Here is a 17,596-nt window from a genome sequence, read left to right on the forward strand (position 1 = left end):
ATAGGAGAACAGTAGAAATAAATGCAGAGATCTTATTAAACGCTTGCAGGGACATGGGTTTGGAAGTAAATGCAGAGAAAACTAAATACATGGAAGTGCGTCGGGACCGTAATACGGCAAATTGTGGAGGCGTTAAAATATTAAATAATGCTTTTGATAAAGTGGATAGTTTCAAATATTTAGGATCAATATTAACAGACGAAAATCATATTCACGAAGAAATTAAATGTCGACTAAAAGCAGGGAATTCGTGTTACTATTCGGTTCAAAATCTCTTGTCGTCGCGAATTCTGTCGAGGAATTTGAAGCTTAAAATATATAAAACGATAATCATGCCTGTTGTTCTGTATGGGTGTGAAACATGGTCGCTTACTCTGAGGGAAGAACATAGACTGAAAGTATTTGAGAACAGGATCCTGAGAAGAATATTCGGACCCAAGAGGAACGAGAATGGGGAATGGCGGAAGCTTCATAACGAGGAACTACATAGTTTATACGGTTTACCCAACATTGTTAGGGTCGTCAAGTCTAGGAGGCTTAGGTGGGCAGGTCATGTAGCTAGAATGGAAGAAAGTAGAAACGCTTTCAAAGTCTTGACTGGTAGACCCATAGGAAAACGACCATTAGGAAGACCTCGGCGCAGATGGGAGGACAATATTAAGATGGATCTCGCAGAGATAGGAATACAAAGTAGAAACTGGATGCAATTAGCTAAGGATAGAAGTCAGTGGAGAGCTTTTGTGAACGCGGCACTGAACCTCCGGGTTCCATAGGCCATAGAGTTAGTTTAGTTAGTTAGTTAGTTATCTGCCTTAGACTGACAACGAATGATAAATACAGTGTGCCTGTAAAGCTGCGCAACCAAAAATTTGCGATACTTTTTTCTCGCAAATTTTTGCATAAAACTCAGGTTATCAATTACGTGCAAATTCTCATTGCTTATCATCAATTAGCCTAAAACACACCTGTTGCAGTAATTTTAAGCCAACAGTGTTGGCAGTTGCCGCATTTCTGCAAAAAGAATTTACGGACTTGCATTAAATAGCCTTTTACATGTCAACACTCCATGAACTTTGTCACATTTTTGCACCAATGGATAAATGTTGATGCATACTGCTCATATTACACAGGGATTCGCCCGCAGAAAATCAGTTTTCTGCAACTGAATATTGATTTTCCTCATTTTATATATAATTATATATATATATATATATATATATATATATATATATATATATATATATATATATATATATAGGGTGTTTAATAAGTAATGGTTATAAATTAAACCGTAGATACTACACGCCAAAACTAACAAAAAAGTCTTAGTAATCATGTCTCCGCAAACGCTTCGTAGCGGAGATAGGGGCTGTCGAAAGTGTGGGAAAATAAAGTTTAGAGACGAATATCTCAAAAAGTATGAATCGGACAGAGGGCGGTCCAATGAATGACTATCGAAGTCAGGCCTGCGCTATGCAGAAATTCATGGTTGATAACTCTGCAATGCGCGCGCAAGGTATTCCCCAAAGAAACGGAGGGAGTCCCGGAAAATTGTCCAAAGAAAGGGGGCTCGAGATGAACATCGAAAGCGAGTATATCCACCAGTAATTCATAAGTTATGGTACCAGGTCGAAAGCTCGAAACGATACAAAATGGCGGACAATGTTCACGTGCCGTGTGTGGTTGCATAACCAGCAGGAAATGAGAAAGGCAATCGAAGTGTGGTGATGTACGTTGTAAATGGCTCCAGGAAGAATTCCGACAACTTATGCATACGTATAAGTGTAGTAGCACTTAGGTAAATAAAACGGTATGCAAGACACTGATGAAGCATCATGCGCTAAGCAGTTAACGTAACGAATATCCGCACACTGGATTGCAAGGGGAAAAGCATGACAACATTCGAGTATGTGGGAGGCGAATCTGAAACATTCCGCATGTTGAACGTGTAAGTGTATTACAACAAGCAAAAAATGATGGACATGTCGTGTTTGTCCATATCAACAAACAGAAATCGTCATGTTAGTAATGTGTACAGTATTAATCATAAGGTAAACAGTAAATATCCAGATGTGTAACGACAGAAGAGATGCATGAGAAATTAATTTACCTGTATCATTAAAGTAAATGTTTGAAGTGTCGTCCATTCATGCGAATGCAGGCTCGTACCCGTCTTCGCAAAGATCCACGTACTTGTGCTAAAATGTCGGCAGCCTGTTGAATATGTCCATAACATTGTTCCACCATTTCTCGAAGGTCTTCTAATGTTGCAACAGGGGTAGAATAAACTTGCGATTTCACATGGTTCCAGAGAAAGAAATCTAAAGGATTTAAGTCCGGGGAGTGCGGTGGCCAAGGAATAGGACCCCTACATCCTATCCACTTTCGTCTGAATCGGGCATGTAAATGTTCTCTGACACGGTTAAAGAAATATGCTGGCGCTCCATCATGTACAAACCATAGTCGCTGACGCCTATCGAGAGGTATATCTTCGAGTAGAAGCGGCAAATCGTGTGTGAGAAATCGCAAATGTGAGATCCCAGTCAATGCATTAGGAAGAAAGAATGGTCCTACGAGCTGATCACCTAAGAGTCCTACCCACACATTTAAGGAAAATCTACGCCGATGTCCTACCTCCACTATTGCATGTGGATTCGCAGAGGCCCATACATAAGAATTGGGAAAATTTACAATGCCATACCGGATGAATTGTGCTTCATCAGTAAATAGGACGTCACCAGTGAAATGAGGATTGCCAGTAAATTGTCTGCGAAGCCACTGACGAAACTGCATTCTCGCCGGAAAGTCTGTGGGGGTCAGAGGTTGGACACGTTGCAGATGATATGGGTACAACTGCTATTCATGGAGAATGTACCATACGAGAGCATTGGATACGCGTTCGGCAAGTCCCACATGTCTTGTGCTCGTTCCTGGGTTTTCGTCCACTGCCTGTAGCGCGCGTCCTTTTAATTCAGGGTACGTACTGTCCTTGGCCATCCCAGCCTAGAACAGTGTGTAAAGCTCCCATGTTCTCGTAGCCGCTGGTGTATTCTGTTGAATGTTCTTCAGTCTGGTTACTGTCTCGTAGGGAAAGTCTCGCGATATAACCTAGCGGCCTCTACCGCATTCCCGTTTGCTTTGCCGTACATAAAGTGCATGTCAACATACTCAATATTATTGTACATTGTATCAATGGCAAGGTAAACAATAATTAAGCAACACACTAATAGCACTAATTAACACTACATAATCGTATCCCCGTGGCTTTGCAACACTACTGAAACTATTGCACTGCTGCCCGCAATACGGTGAAGTAAGTACAACCACAACACTATAAAGGCACGCGCATTTCACACCTCTTTAACACATATAACTACTACATTCGCTGTAGGCGAGAAAAACAAGTGAAGACAACGAACTTCTACACTCTGAATCATTCTCCCAAGCGACTACTCCGGTATGACGAAAGCATGGAGACCTGTATCAGAACCCTTCAGGCAACATAATAAACAAACGTGGAAAGTCAAGCGTGTTTCCAATTCACGTCTGTGATCCAAACAATGTAGTGTTCTTCCATTCCATATTTCCTGCCTAACCAGCTGATTGCCAAGAACTGAGTGCACAGTTTTTTTCTTTACGTATACGTACAGGGGATGAACCAAATAATGAGCAACCTGCAGGCGCTCGATTGGTTGAGTTATTGTTTCTTTAAACGAGCTTAGGAGTTTCGAAGGACGGGACCTACGATTTGGAAAATCTCGGATCAGAAGCACTGCATTCAGTGGGCACTTCAGCGGATTTGAACCCGCAACATCATGCACTCAAGGAAGTCAACGTCTGTTGCAACCCCGATTCAGTATTTCCAGCTGGCTTGCATATTCTACCAATGTTCCTTTCGGCCATTCCATTCATTTTCGCGCATCGTTTGTTTTACCTGGGTATTGGTATAGTAAAGGACTAATCTGTTAATGTGCATTCGTCTTAGGAATGTGCTCTGAAGTAGTTCACAAAATGCACCACCACCTTTCTTCGATTGCCTCTCTCACTTCCTGCTGGTTATGCAACCCACACGGCACGTACACATTGTCCGCCATTTTGTATCGTTTCGAGTTTTCGACCTGGTGCCACGACTTATGAATTACTGGTGGATATACTCACCCTCGATGTTCATCTCGAGCCCTCTTTCCTTGGACAAATTTCCGGGACTCCCTCCGTTTCTTTGGGGAATCCCTTGCGCGCGCATTGCAGAGTTATCAACCATGAATTTCTGCATAGCGCAGGTCTGACTTCGATAGTCATTCATTGGACCGCCCTCTGTCCGATTCATACTTTTCTTGAGATATTTGTCTCTAAACTTCATTTTCTCACACTTTCGACAGCCCCTATCTCCGTTACGAAGCGTTTGCGGACACAGGTATACTAAGACTTTTTTGTTAGTTTTGGCGTGTAGTATCTACGGTTTAATTTAAGACCATTACTTATTAAACACCCTATATATATATATGTATATATATATATATATATATATATATATATATATATATATATATATTGCTAAAAACCTTAAAAATAGGTTCGCAATCTACCTTAAACGTGACGGGATTTGTGACGTAAAAGGCAGTTAGAAACTTCTGGAGGCATGTCGAACGGAGACCTCTTGTCTGGGTCGCAAACCCCAAACAATTCTCATACATGAAAACTACTGAATGGCCTTAACATCCACCCAGTTCCTCCAAGAAGTAATTTAAATTAATTCAAGTCTTGGGGGCGTAGATAGCGTAGCTCAAAATTAGAAACATGGGAGTAGAAATTCAAAGATAAAATTCGACAACACAGAAATGATTTAGAATAAGAATTTAATGAACTGATCTTGAATGACTGGATAACTACAGAGCATGATGTGGACTGGTATGACTTAAAGACTAGAGAAGACAATGCATAATCACTAACTTTTGGTAACGATGACGAGCAGAGCGTCTGATGGACAAAATGACGAAGTAACAAAACTAATTATGAGTAATCTGACTTGCAGAGTTTGGACGTCAAAATAGAACTTCCCATACCCGGAAGAGAATCCGGTAGTATTTATATGATTTTTCCGTCATGTCCACATTCTTGCACATTCTTTCTGAGCCTTCCTAGTTCTAGAAGTCATCGCCGGTCATTTGCATTGTAGAAGTCAAGGCACTCTAAATTTTCCATTGGATTATGAATCCTAAAGAATATTCAAACTGCCTCCACTTCATACATTGCGTTTTATACACATTTTAGAATTCAATTAAATATTTTGTTTCTTTACATTGTGGTACACAATATTCCCTGTGCTTTAATTAAATATTTTGTTTCTTTGGTGGTTGAAACAAAAGCGTGAAAAGAAAAAAAATAATCAAGTTAAACCAAAACCAAAAGTTACATAAAATGATAATAGTAATAATAATCAATTCTTCTTAAAATATTGACCCATAAATTATGAAACACCCTATATGTGATATATGAAGTATCCTATACGTAATACATGATGTATAAAATGAACGTCAAAATGAATAAAAGAAAAATAATGTTTGATTGAAATTTAAAAAAAAGAGAGAAACAAAATATTAGTTTTCTTTTTACTTAAATACTTCCAAATATTAGTAGAAATAAGTTAGTATTGTAAGTTAATAGAGGTAGTTCATAGGAATGTGGGCACTGTACCTTGCATGAAAGCACAAGTACACTTCCACATCTCATTCCAAAGCTCAATATTGATTTTAAGAATTTTTAAGTTTCCTCTAAATAATTTAAGATAGAATGACTATGATAATAATTCATATATGTATTTAATTTTTATTTGAATTAACTCAATTCATGATCTAAGGCTACGAAGGTGTGAGACGTCATGTTAAATTTATTAGTCTTAGTTTCATGCAATCATGTTAAGAGTATGTTATTTTGGTCTGCGTACTAAAGCGCAGGGAACATTTAGTTTCTATTGGAATATTTTATTAAGGATATACAATATTAATAGTAAGACTAGTGTATTGAGGCACGAGATTCAACCTCTCTCCCTATTTTACAGGCTTGAGACTGTTCAGGACATATAGCATCCTGAGCTAGGTTAAGATTGAATAACGTACCTTTTGTTTCATTACATTGTGGTACACAATAATATATATATATATATATATATATATATATATATATATATATATATATATATATATATATATATATATATATATATATATATATATATATATATATAATTTTACACTTACGGTATTCTCTTTCATTACTTCACAAAAACATTACAAATTTCAACAACGGTCATGATGTCGAAAATATCTCGTAATAGAACACGGTTACATTAGTTTCAAGTTCCAGGTCTTTATCGTTCTTGGTTCGAAAGATATACGCAATCAAACTTTGGGTTGCACAACTTTGTGAACACACTGTATTTTAACTCAATAAAATTTCTATATTTCGATTTTCTAGAAAACTACGCATTATAATTCCCATTCAAATATGTTATTTTGCTCATGTCTATGTCGTCTATCGATTAATATGTGTCTTACTTTCGATAATATCCTATTATTATTATTATTATTATTATTATTATTATTATTATTATTATTATTATTATTATTATTATTATTATTATTAAGTATTCTGCCTGTTGGTAGGTCTTGAGACTAATGAGTTTTTCTTCTTAGGTTCGGATCTGGACATATTCCTTTCAAGTTTCTTGATCTACCGCATCTTCTTTTAACTTCATATTTTCTTCCATTTTTCAAATCATCGATAAGTTGTGTTCTTCTTCTTTATACTTCCCCTTTTCCTTCCATTTTTCCTCTATGGTGGTATGAAAAGAGTCAATTTGTTCGCAAGAATTGTCCAATCCAATTGAGCTTCCTACGAAGGATAGTGGCTGATAGTGTCCTCTTCTCTTCTACCCGTTTTAAAACATCTTCATTTATTACTCTCTCAGTCGATGTTATCTTCTCCATGTTCCTACAACACAGGGGTATCCAAGGGAGCGATTGGAGTGATCGTCCCCCCAGAAGAGGAAACTTTCTTATTTTATAAAATATATAAATAAAACCCATCGCAGAGTTTGGAGCTCTTAAAAGTAGCTTTAAGTAGCAGTATTACAACCTACCGCCCCCCCCTCCTACAAGTCCGTTCTGGATTCGCCCCTGCTCCAACATGTATATTGCATTTTTAACTACGTGCTTTTGAAATAACAGAAATGATCAATATTATGGAATTTCAATTACTTTCGTTACGAAATTGTAATTACTCAGTTATATATATAAACTGTAAAATGAAAAGTGTAGATAATTTTTAACTCGCCCTCATATATATATATATGGTACAGCGGGGTAATTTGAATAATTTCAGACATTTTCTCATATATCTCGGAAACTGTAATTGGTATCCAAATATAAAATTGAGAACAAAAACTTTGGACCTTACTATTACTTAACAACTTTTCTTAAGATAGTATCTGAGATACATCATTGTGAAATTTGGGTATTCAATTTCCCCGCCGAAATTTCGAAAAACGTAAATGCAGGGGACAATTTGAATAAGGAGTGGAGTAATATGAATAACCAACAAAATAAACAAGTCTTATTGAAATAATGTATAAACTATTTAATAGTTAGATTGCAATTCCTGCGGTAGTTGAAATATGCTCGTTTTGAATGAAAAGAAATAGGCCTACATAAATTGTAAATATGCGTCACCTATAGCTATCTTTTTGAATGTAGGCCTACACTAAAAAAAATTGTTCAGAACACTGTCTAAGGCAAAGAGCCGTAATTGGTTAATTCATCTTCCATCGTTCGTATTTAACAACGACAACAGATAAACTGTTTTCGACCTTCTGCACCGACACAGACTTCGTAGAACTATGTCTTACAACGCTGGCAACGAATCCAGTCTCCCTTTCTAGCAGAACGTTCTGAATAGTAATTAAAAAGGCAAAAACAGCAATTCCTTGTTTGACTTTTATTGCCTGCAGCCATCTTTAGACTTAGGCCTACATTTTCGTCACTGGAAGGGGTAGAGGATATCAGTTTCTTTCGAGCATTCATTTGTTTTTTTCTTGGCAGGTTCTGTATTAGCACTCTTCTTTCTTGTAGTGTCTCTGGATTTTGTTGCACCCGATGCTTGCGTCTTTCCTCGGAGGTGTTTTATTCTCATTGCCCGAATATTTTCAGAAGTTGAGTGGCATGATTTTCCTGCGACACGACGTCTCTTCTGCACACAAACTTTTTCTGGGCTGGAAAGCACTTGTTGTATGGGTTCATCTATAGGCTTCGTTGGGACAAAGTTTTGAGAGCCATGACCGGAAGAAGAAGGCGCGCTGTTAAGATCTTCTTCCCGAGAAGACTGCTGCTCAAAATGTATAGTAAGGCCATACGTTTCCGAAGGGGCGAATCGAAATTCTTCAATAGATTATGGACTAAACGGGTAAATACCAGTACATGAAAACCCATTAACTGCCAGTCCAACAGAAGCTGCCCACTTCTAGGCTTCAGTGAACAAAATGCAGAACAGAGATTTACTAATCACTGACCTCGGGTTTTAGTGAATCCAGATAGTTGCCTCTTGGTGGTAATTGGCTTTAAGAGCCTTAAAAACAGAGCGATCGAGTGGTTATAATACGTGTGTTGTGTCTTGAGGTAGGTAAAGCATTTCGATATCATGACTTTGGTAGAACTCTAAGGACAAAAGTTGTGAGTGAGATTTTGGGTTTTAAAGTCCGGATTTAGGCGTACGCCTTTGAATATTACTACAGGAGGTATAAAAGACTTTCTGGCATCGCAGCATGCTATCACCGTTACATTTTCCCCTCGCTCAACAGATGTTAAACTTACCACCTCTTTTCTATCCTTTTCTGCAAAAATTTTAGGGGTCTGTTATTTAGAGGAAGATTACTTTCGTCCATATTATAAATACGGTTACGATGGTTTATGGAGATCATACTCGTTTATTAATTTCCCCAGTAAGTCAAAATAAGAACTCGCAGTTTCCTTGTTATCACTAGAAGCTTTCGCTTTTGACAAACAAATTTAAAATAGTAGGCCTATAGTTCTAATTTCACTGCTATTCAAATTGCCCAGTTTTGAATTATCCAAATTGCCCCGCAGTCGACGAGTTGACGCCAGTGTACAGTATATCAATGCCCTACATGCTACTGATACGATTATAATCCAGAGCGGTTTCATTTTATCCAGATAATAATAAGGAAAGCTTAAGGAAACAACGTTGAAAATTATAACGACCTAAAAATACACACATTCGTTCTTACCTTGCAGCAAACAAAAAATCGTATAAACCTTCAGAATCGAAGGAATAGTTTGTATTTCTGAGAGCGACTTCTGCAAACCACCACCTACAAATCCACAACAGGTTCACTAAAATGGCGAGCCGCGTTTTAACTCCAGCTGGCAAAATGCTTAACATTATTCAAATTCCCCGCCTATTCGAATTACCCCGCTGCATATATATATATATATATATATATATATATATATATATATATATATATATATATATATATATATATATATATATATATATATATATAGGAGGTCCAGTTAAAAATTATCTACATTTTTCATTCCGCAGTTTATTCACATGGAAGATAGGATTATACTATGGACATCATTTTTTTACGCAATCACCCTCCTTATCAATGCACTTGGCCCAACGGTCAACGAGCTTACGTATTCCTTCCAAATAAAAGGTTTTCGGTTGGTCGTGAAGGCACTTTTGCACAGCATTTTGCACGTCTAAATCTGAGGCAACCGAACCTCGTCGTGGATGATTTGATGGACAGAGCCATGACTGATGTTCAAAGCAGCTGCTACCTCATCGATAGTGATTCGCCTATTCGCCAGAACCATCTCTCGAGTTTGCTGAATGTTGGCATCTGTAGTGGAGGTTGATGGCCGTCCTTTTCCCTCTTCATGCGTTACACTTGTTTGACCACTTTTAAACTTCCCGAGACTAGAGATGCAAAAAAGCCGGCTTTTTTGAATCGATGGTTTTTTCCACATAAAAAGCCGGCTTTTTTGGGAAAAAAACGAGAATTTTGGAAATTTTGGCTTTTTTCATTTTCATGATTTTTCTATCTAAATAGCTTTCTTATAGTATATTCTATATTTAGATAAGAATTCCATGACCTAAATGCTATATTTCGCTCTAAAATTCACCAGCAAGATGGATGGAGCACATGTTTTACGAATTAAAGCTAACATGAAGAATGTAGTATTTGAGGGCAATTTTAGAGGCTATTTAACTTTATTTTAACTTTTGAGTTATCGACATTTTTTTCTTCTCGGGATCATTTCAGTTTGTCATCCGTGTTTCATTTCTAAGAGCTTAGTACTCTAGGTTCTAGCGCAAAAGTTGAACTTACGTTTTTCTATATATCCGTCAAAGCGTACGTTTTTCAATATATCCGTCAAACCGTACTTCCACATATCTGTTATACTGTAGCTGTGTAACGATTTAGCAATAATTTTCCGGATACAACCTTGAATACTAATTTATACAAATAATCAGTAGCCGATTTAGAAAAATACTTTGGGAGGGATTTCTCTGATTGTTTCGTTTTCTAAAATGTACTAATTTTATTTGGGAGGAGCTTGAAGTTTATGAGTACAGGCATAACTAATATTTCGTTTCGTTTATATATTTAGCGATAATCTTCCGAATACAACCTCATTGAAGAAGATCATTTTATACTGAGAATCAGTGGCGGATTTAGAAAAGTATTTTGGGAGTTTTTTTCTTACTAATGTTTAGTTTTTCTAAACATTCGTAATTTTTATTTGACGGGAGCTTAAAGTTTAGAGTAAAGGCATGACTAATAGATATTTCGTTTGTTTTAGACATTAAGTAATTTTGGGAAACAGGCTTCAGTCCGAAAGACCGCCCCCCCCCCTAACCTTCGCAAAACCGTCACTGCTGGTAATTAGTAATAATAATGATTTAAAAACAATAAGAAAGGAAGTCGGCCAACTCACAGTACACGCACTATTTCTACTTCACAGATGGAATTAAGAAAAGCTTTGTCAGAATGGTTGAATGCTGAGTTGAATCCCAGACTTCCCGATAGAAGCGTGGGGCCGCGGTGGCTCAGTGGTAAAGTGTTCACCTCTGTTGTTTGGGGTCCCTGGTTCGATCCCAGCCCCCGCCAAGTGAACTTTGTAGTGGACAGACACCGTGTGAGAGGGTTTTCTCGGGGATCTCCCACTTTCTTCATTCCACCATTTCATTCATCACTCATCACCGTCTCCTTTAGCCTAACCGGCATAATCGTGGGACGTAAAACTCAAAGATTTCATTTCATTTTTTCCCGATAGAAGCGCAAAAGCTCCACTCAGTCATGTTTGTTTTGCAGTTGTATTTATCTTAAGTTAAATATATTCCGTAGTCCTTTTCTTTTGGGTGGTGGTGGGGTGAGGAGAGTTCCATAGTGATATGAAGTGTGTGAGCCAAGAACATGATAACTAACAAATTTTCAATTGCTGAGTTATGCAGCACCAGATAGACAGCAACGCATACCGCTTCGTTTAATCCTTCATGTATAGTCTTATGTGAAAAATTAGCTTTCCGACTTTCAAAATGGATTGTGCAGCAGGAAATCTCTAATTTCTTAAAATAGTAAAATTGTGGGTTACCATGTTCTTGCCTCACACCCTTCATATGTTGAATCCGTCTTGTTAAAAATTCAGAAAACTTGAGGACTGTGTAAACCGTGATGGTGGTTATATAAAACTGTAGAATTTCAAGAATATACAAAACCAAAAGCTCTAGATGTGCAGCCTTTAAGTGTATCATATAAATCTAAGTATTTTTTATGTTTTATTTTAATTTTATTTTGTTCCAAAAAGAGGGTATGGAATATTTTGAAAAATACTACATAGAATTTTGCTAGTTATTTGTGTATTTTTTTAAAAAAATAAGTATTTACTTTTAAGATTGGCTGGTTTACACCAGCTGTTTTTTCTTTTTTTAAATAAACAACTGGTTTAAACCAAAAAATAAAAAGAACGAAAAATGCGAATCGTGTGAATTTCATGGTGACGTTTCCCCACATCAAACCATCTGCATTCCTTTTATTTCCTTTTCACCTTTTAATCAAGGTGTCCCATGTTAAATTCTGGGTCGAACCACAACCCTTTTTTCATGCGTAAACAAAGTAGTGGTTCGGATGTCACTTTAAGCGAAAGTCTTCTTCTTGATAACCTCGGTATTGCGTAAGGATATTAAGCCTGAACATATGAAACGAAACCAAATTATATATTTCTGCATGCCTGAATGCCTGTTGTTTTATAAAGAAGCCAAGGTTACTTAAATATATTGATAGAAATTGGCAAAATTTATCGATTGTCTACATAGCTTCCAACATTAGCTTAGATTGGACTTTCAATGATATGTACGTACTAAATTTGTAATTTAATACCTCAGTTTTAGCGTACTGATTATGATATGTTGACCTTTAAATTTTACATGCAAAGCAATAACAGAATTTTTCCGTTATTGTTTTACATTTAGAGTAATGACGGGATTTTCCCGATGGCTAGGATGGGAGTTTCCCAATTTAAGAAATTTACTGACCGGACTTCTTTAAGCTCATGTGACCTCTTCCAGCATAACCCCATTGTTGCATAATAACACCAAGGCGAAACAAACTTATTTCTGTCGATATGTAGTATAAATACATAAAGCAAAATATCTAAACGCAAAAAAGCCTGGTTTAAACCAAAAAAACTAGTTTAAAATCCCCCCCCCCCGTGGTTTTGGCATTTTCAAAAACAACCACGGTTCTTGCCAACCCTGCTTACTTTTGTATGTAGGAGGTTAAAACAATCTTATTATATATATTGGTTAATCCTTTGGAATTCATAATGTAAATATGTTGGGAAGTAGAACTGTTTGAAATATCTTTACGAAATTCATGGTTTATTTTCGAGGTTTTATATTATTATCGACATCAACCACTAATTAAATGACTTTTTGTGTTATAGAGAAGCGAAACAAAATCTGGTTTATCAATTTAAAGTAGAATTTTGAAAAAAGCCCAAAATTTCCCAAGCAAAAAAGCGAAGCAGAAAAAACCGAGTTTTTTTTTCAAAAAAGCCGTTTTTTTTTCGAGCCCTTGCATCTCTACTCGAGACACAGAAACACAGTTTTACGTGATAGTGCACTTCTCCCATATTGCGATGATAGTCTGCGATGAATGTCTGATCCTTTAACACGCTCCGATCAGAGGAATCGGATCACTGTTTGTTATTTCTCTTTGGTGTAAACTTCTAATGGAGCAGCCATGATATATCTGCAACAGAAGGAAGAAAAATGAAGGAATTAAGATCACATTTTCGCAGCATTACCCCACAACAGTATAACAATAAAATATGCGAGGACAAGACAAAGTGCAGCACAATTCAAGAAAAGTTATGACAAAAGTGTAGATAATTTTTGACTCGGCCTCCTATATACATATATATACCGTTTCAAAAAGAATATACGTATTTCGAATGCATGTATTTATTAAACTTTAAGACATACGAATATGAAATTTTACACACATATTTACGAACCTCTCAAGTTCAAATTACAGTAGGGGACATATGTATGTTTTGCCCCACTTTCCCCCTTCCACCCCTAACTAACAAAAACTATGAAGCCGCCACTGATCATTGTACTTTAACACAGAAGGATACCCCAAAGTGAGATTGAATATGCTTTTATGACATTTAAAATCATAAAAAACTTACATCTAAAACTTATAACTAAAACTATACTACATATAATTACATCTACTCCTCTTCTATCTTATAATGTCCCCAAGCTAACGTGTTTACACCATCTCGTAGTATATATCTTTTATCGTCTGAGGAATCTAATGCTAGCTTATGAACGGTTATACTATATATATCATGCTTATAACTTCTAATAAGGTTTATGTCTTTATACGTTTTAACATTTTTAAATAAGCTTTCTTTATAATCATCAAACTGCAACTCCTTGGCAACTACGCATTTAGTTACTCCTTTAGCTTTTTTCTCTTTATTTTCTACTCTATAAGCATACATCCTTGATCTCAATCCAATAAACTCTGTCATTATCTTACCTTTATTCTCATCTTTCATCTTACCTATTACTTTTTTGTTTATTAGTGGTAGTCCATATATGTTATTTTCCTTGTATTCACTTGTGTCAAACTGGTCAATTATTTCTGCTATATCTTTGTAAAAGTCTTCAGTCTCAATCTCATATATAAAGCTATCGGTATCCATATAACATAAATCTATATTGTTTCCATATTTCGGCTTCATCGTGTTATAATGAAAATCATACATTAACAGTTTTGAGTTCTAATACACTCATACCAACATATATTGGCTTATTAAACGTTAATCGCTCTTTTTTCATGTGTATAGCACACAAGTTCTCACTAAATATTGTTCTGTAATCAAAGTTAGGTTTAGCAATTAATGCTTCTACCCTCTTAGGATCACATTCTAATTGTATGGGCTGTCTTTTTCGAATATTTTCCATTGTTTTCCCGAATACTGAGTTATTCATGAGCTTATAAAAATCTTTTTCGAACTCATTTTTAGCTTGTGTCCTCATCTCTGTATTTAAATCAATGTATTTCTTTAGCCAGTTTGATTGTTTAAACTCTAATACCCTATGCACTTTCTTCAATCTCATTCCAAGTGACATATAAAGTTTTAAGTTTCTATAGTGAATTACATATCTTTCCTTATTGTAAAGCGTTGTTAATAATTTCGATTGTTTTGAGCCGGGTGGACACATGTTCTCTGGAGCTAATGGTAAATCAGAATGCTTGTTATGTAAATGCTTTGGATATTCTAAATCTACTTCTAATATGTAGCCAGTTTCTGAGTCATCTGGAATGTTCTTTATATCTATGTAAGGTTTAACCCACTTAAAGTCTTTATAAGGCATGTATTGACTCATAGCCCATCCATATAAGTTGTTTGCGTCTAAATATGCTAGGTATGTTGAACACTCATCCTTATTATAATCTTGCATATATTTGTTGTTAGCTTTTACATATCTTTTACTGCATTGTGAGATTCCCCCTCGTATACCCTTTTCTAACATTAGTATTTTATCATAATCAGTTAACATTTCTAAGTTAATTTTAGTCATCTTTAACATTGCATCCCACGATAGACCTGGTGCTGTATAATACCAAGCAGGATCTAATCCATATGCCTTTAAACACACATCTCGAAAGTTTTCAAAAATATCTGTTAATTGAAGGACATCTGTTTTGTTATAATGTTCAGTTAAGTCCTCCAATAACTCTAGATTGAATTCTTTACAAACTCGTACATGAAGCTTATGACGCTCAGGACTCATTTTTTCCCCTGTTAATCTGTTTGTAAATTTGTCTGGAGATAATGGAACAGGTTCTTTCAATTTTTCAAATGAATCAACATAATCAAATGGATAATCACCTTTAGTATTAACTAGATCAAGTTTATCAATCGGGAAAAACTTTAATGTTTCTCGAAATTGTTCTGGCTTTAAATTCTTTGTTAACTCTGCTAAACTCTTTGGCATAAATCTAAATGAATCAACAAATATTAAATTTATTCCATCTTTTTCTGATCCTGCTTTTACATATTTTTCATATGTTATGTACCTTTCCTCATTATTAGCGATCAGTTTAATTTTCTGTGTGTCATAAGCTAACTCCTCAATAAACAAATGTGTATCATAGCCAGTTAAGTTGTGAAGAAATACAGGAATTAAGTTGGGATTTTTATAGTTTAAATTGCAATAACTGTGAGCTGCACCTCTAAACTTTCCAGTTAAATGATCATGATCTCTTACCTTTGCTTTATTTTTATTTATCTTATACAAACATTTTTTTAAGTCATGCTTCCATTCTTCTATTTTTTCACTCATATCATCTTTATCCTTGTAGAACTGTATTTTCTTCTTCAGTATATTTATTTTTTTCTCAACTGCTGGTGGTAAGTCATTCAAGTTTTTCTCACATATATGACAAGTATCTGAACTGTTATAAGCTTTTATTTCCTCCTCACTAAGCGGGGTCATATCAACTACTCTGTTATATATTTTCATAATTTCTATTGCTTCCTTTTGTAACATTTCAATAAATACTTTCGCAGCATCTGGACCTATATAACTAACAGGGGCTTTGTAGTCTCCATTTGAATACTTGACATAGTAACAAAAACTCATTGGTTTATGCTTTTGATATTTTACTGTTTTACTACAATTGTGCTCTATTTTTAACTTACATAAGATACATTCAATGTCAGCTATTATCGTAAATGGAACTCTTAATGATCGATTATAGTTTTGAAACTTTATTTGATTGTCGTATGGTTTAGGAAGTTCTATTCTAACAGCCTCATGCTCTTTACAATATAGCTCATGGTTTTGCAACTGCTTCTCATTTCTAAAGTGCCTTGTTAAACATCTATCACAAAAGTATAACTTCTCAGTATGTTTTGTCACTTGACTTCTTATTAACCGTGATAGGTCTTTTATCCAACAAAAATGATTGTTTTTTTCATCTTTTACATATAATAAATTGATATGAGTTTCCTGCTTATTTTTTGTGATTTGAAGTGGATATACATTATAGTTCTTGTCATAGCTGTAAACATTGATGGAGATATTACTTCTTTTTTCAAATTTAACTATATCTTTTAACTGTACAGGAAACTCAATACCATCACAATATTTCTTTTGTAATTCATTAACAAGTTGTTTATAATGAGAGGGTCTTTGAGGATTTTTTGAAACGGTTCTATCAATAGGTTTTAAATAACTTGCAATAGAATATAAGAAACATTTATTATCTTTATTTTGAATATTTATTACTGCTTTCTTATCTTTAATCTGCTTTGGAAGTTCAATATAGGAAGAAGCTCTTAATGGTACATACTTATTTAATCTGAGTTCTAGGTGTTTAATTTGATGTAACGTCCATCCTGATCCTCAGCCTTGAAATTCTTCCATTTCTCTACGAAGTTTTTGTTTTGCATGATGTATATATTCACTTAAGTCAGTTGATTCTAATATTCTCTCGTTTGATGTTTTAAAATTGCGCTCCTGTATTTCTTTATCTTTAATATAGTCGCAAATGAAAACAAGGTTAACTTTAACAGGGTGAAATTTTAATTCCTCTTTGATTTTGTTAATAGCAACTCTTCCACTTGTATCTAAAAATTTTATTGGGTCTTTATATCCTCCTGTGTTTTCAACTTTAATGGTTTGTAAACGCTTCTTGAGTGCTGTTTCTTCTAATTCTACTTTGATGGGTATACGTGCTGGTTTCGGTTCTTCAATTACTTCTTGTTTAAAGGGGAATATATTTCTAATCTGCCTTCTGCTTTGTTCATCGTCATGTTGTTTAAGAAGGTCTATCAGTTCTGCTTTTCTTAATCGGGAATATCTTCTGATTCCCCTCTCTTTACATTGTCGTCTTAACTCTATTACAGTAAATTTACTATAATTACTCATCTTATTTATTATATAGAAAATCTTCAATTTTTATCTTCACCGAATTATTTCAGTTCAT

At 35.4% G+C, this 17,596-nt stretch overlaps 1 protein-coding gene across 1 annotated transcript; it reads right to left on the reverse strand.

Annotated features, from left to right (window-relative positions):
- Nucleotides 1-2,118: 2,118 nt before the first annotated feature.
- LOC145665156 (uncharacterized) lies at nt 2,119-2,793 on the reverse strand. Its single transcript, XM_081732437.1, has one exon. It carries the CDS (start codon nt 2,791-2,793, stop codon nt 2,119-2,121), a length of 675 nt encoding a protein of 224 aa, XP_081588563.1.
- Nucleotides 2,794-17,596: the final 14,803 nt, after the last annotated feature.

This window comes from Thermobia domestica, chromosome 11, assembly GCF_964235325.1.
Source record: "Thermobia domestica chromosome 11, izTheDome1.hap1.1, whole genome shotgun sequence".
Lineage (NCBI taxonomy): Eukaryota > Metazoa > Arthropoda > Insecta > Zygentoma > Lepismatidae > Thermobia > Thermobia domestica.

Coding starts and splice junctions, on each gene's coding strand:
- LOC145665156 (XM_081732437.1), bottom strand. CDS start 2,793: ATGCAGTTTCGTCAGTGGCTTCGCAGACAATTTACTGGCAATCCTCAT.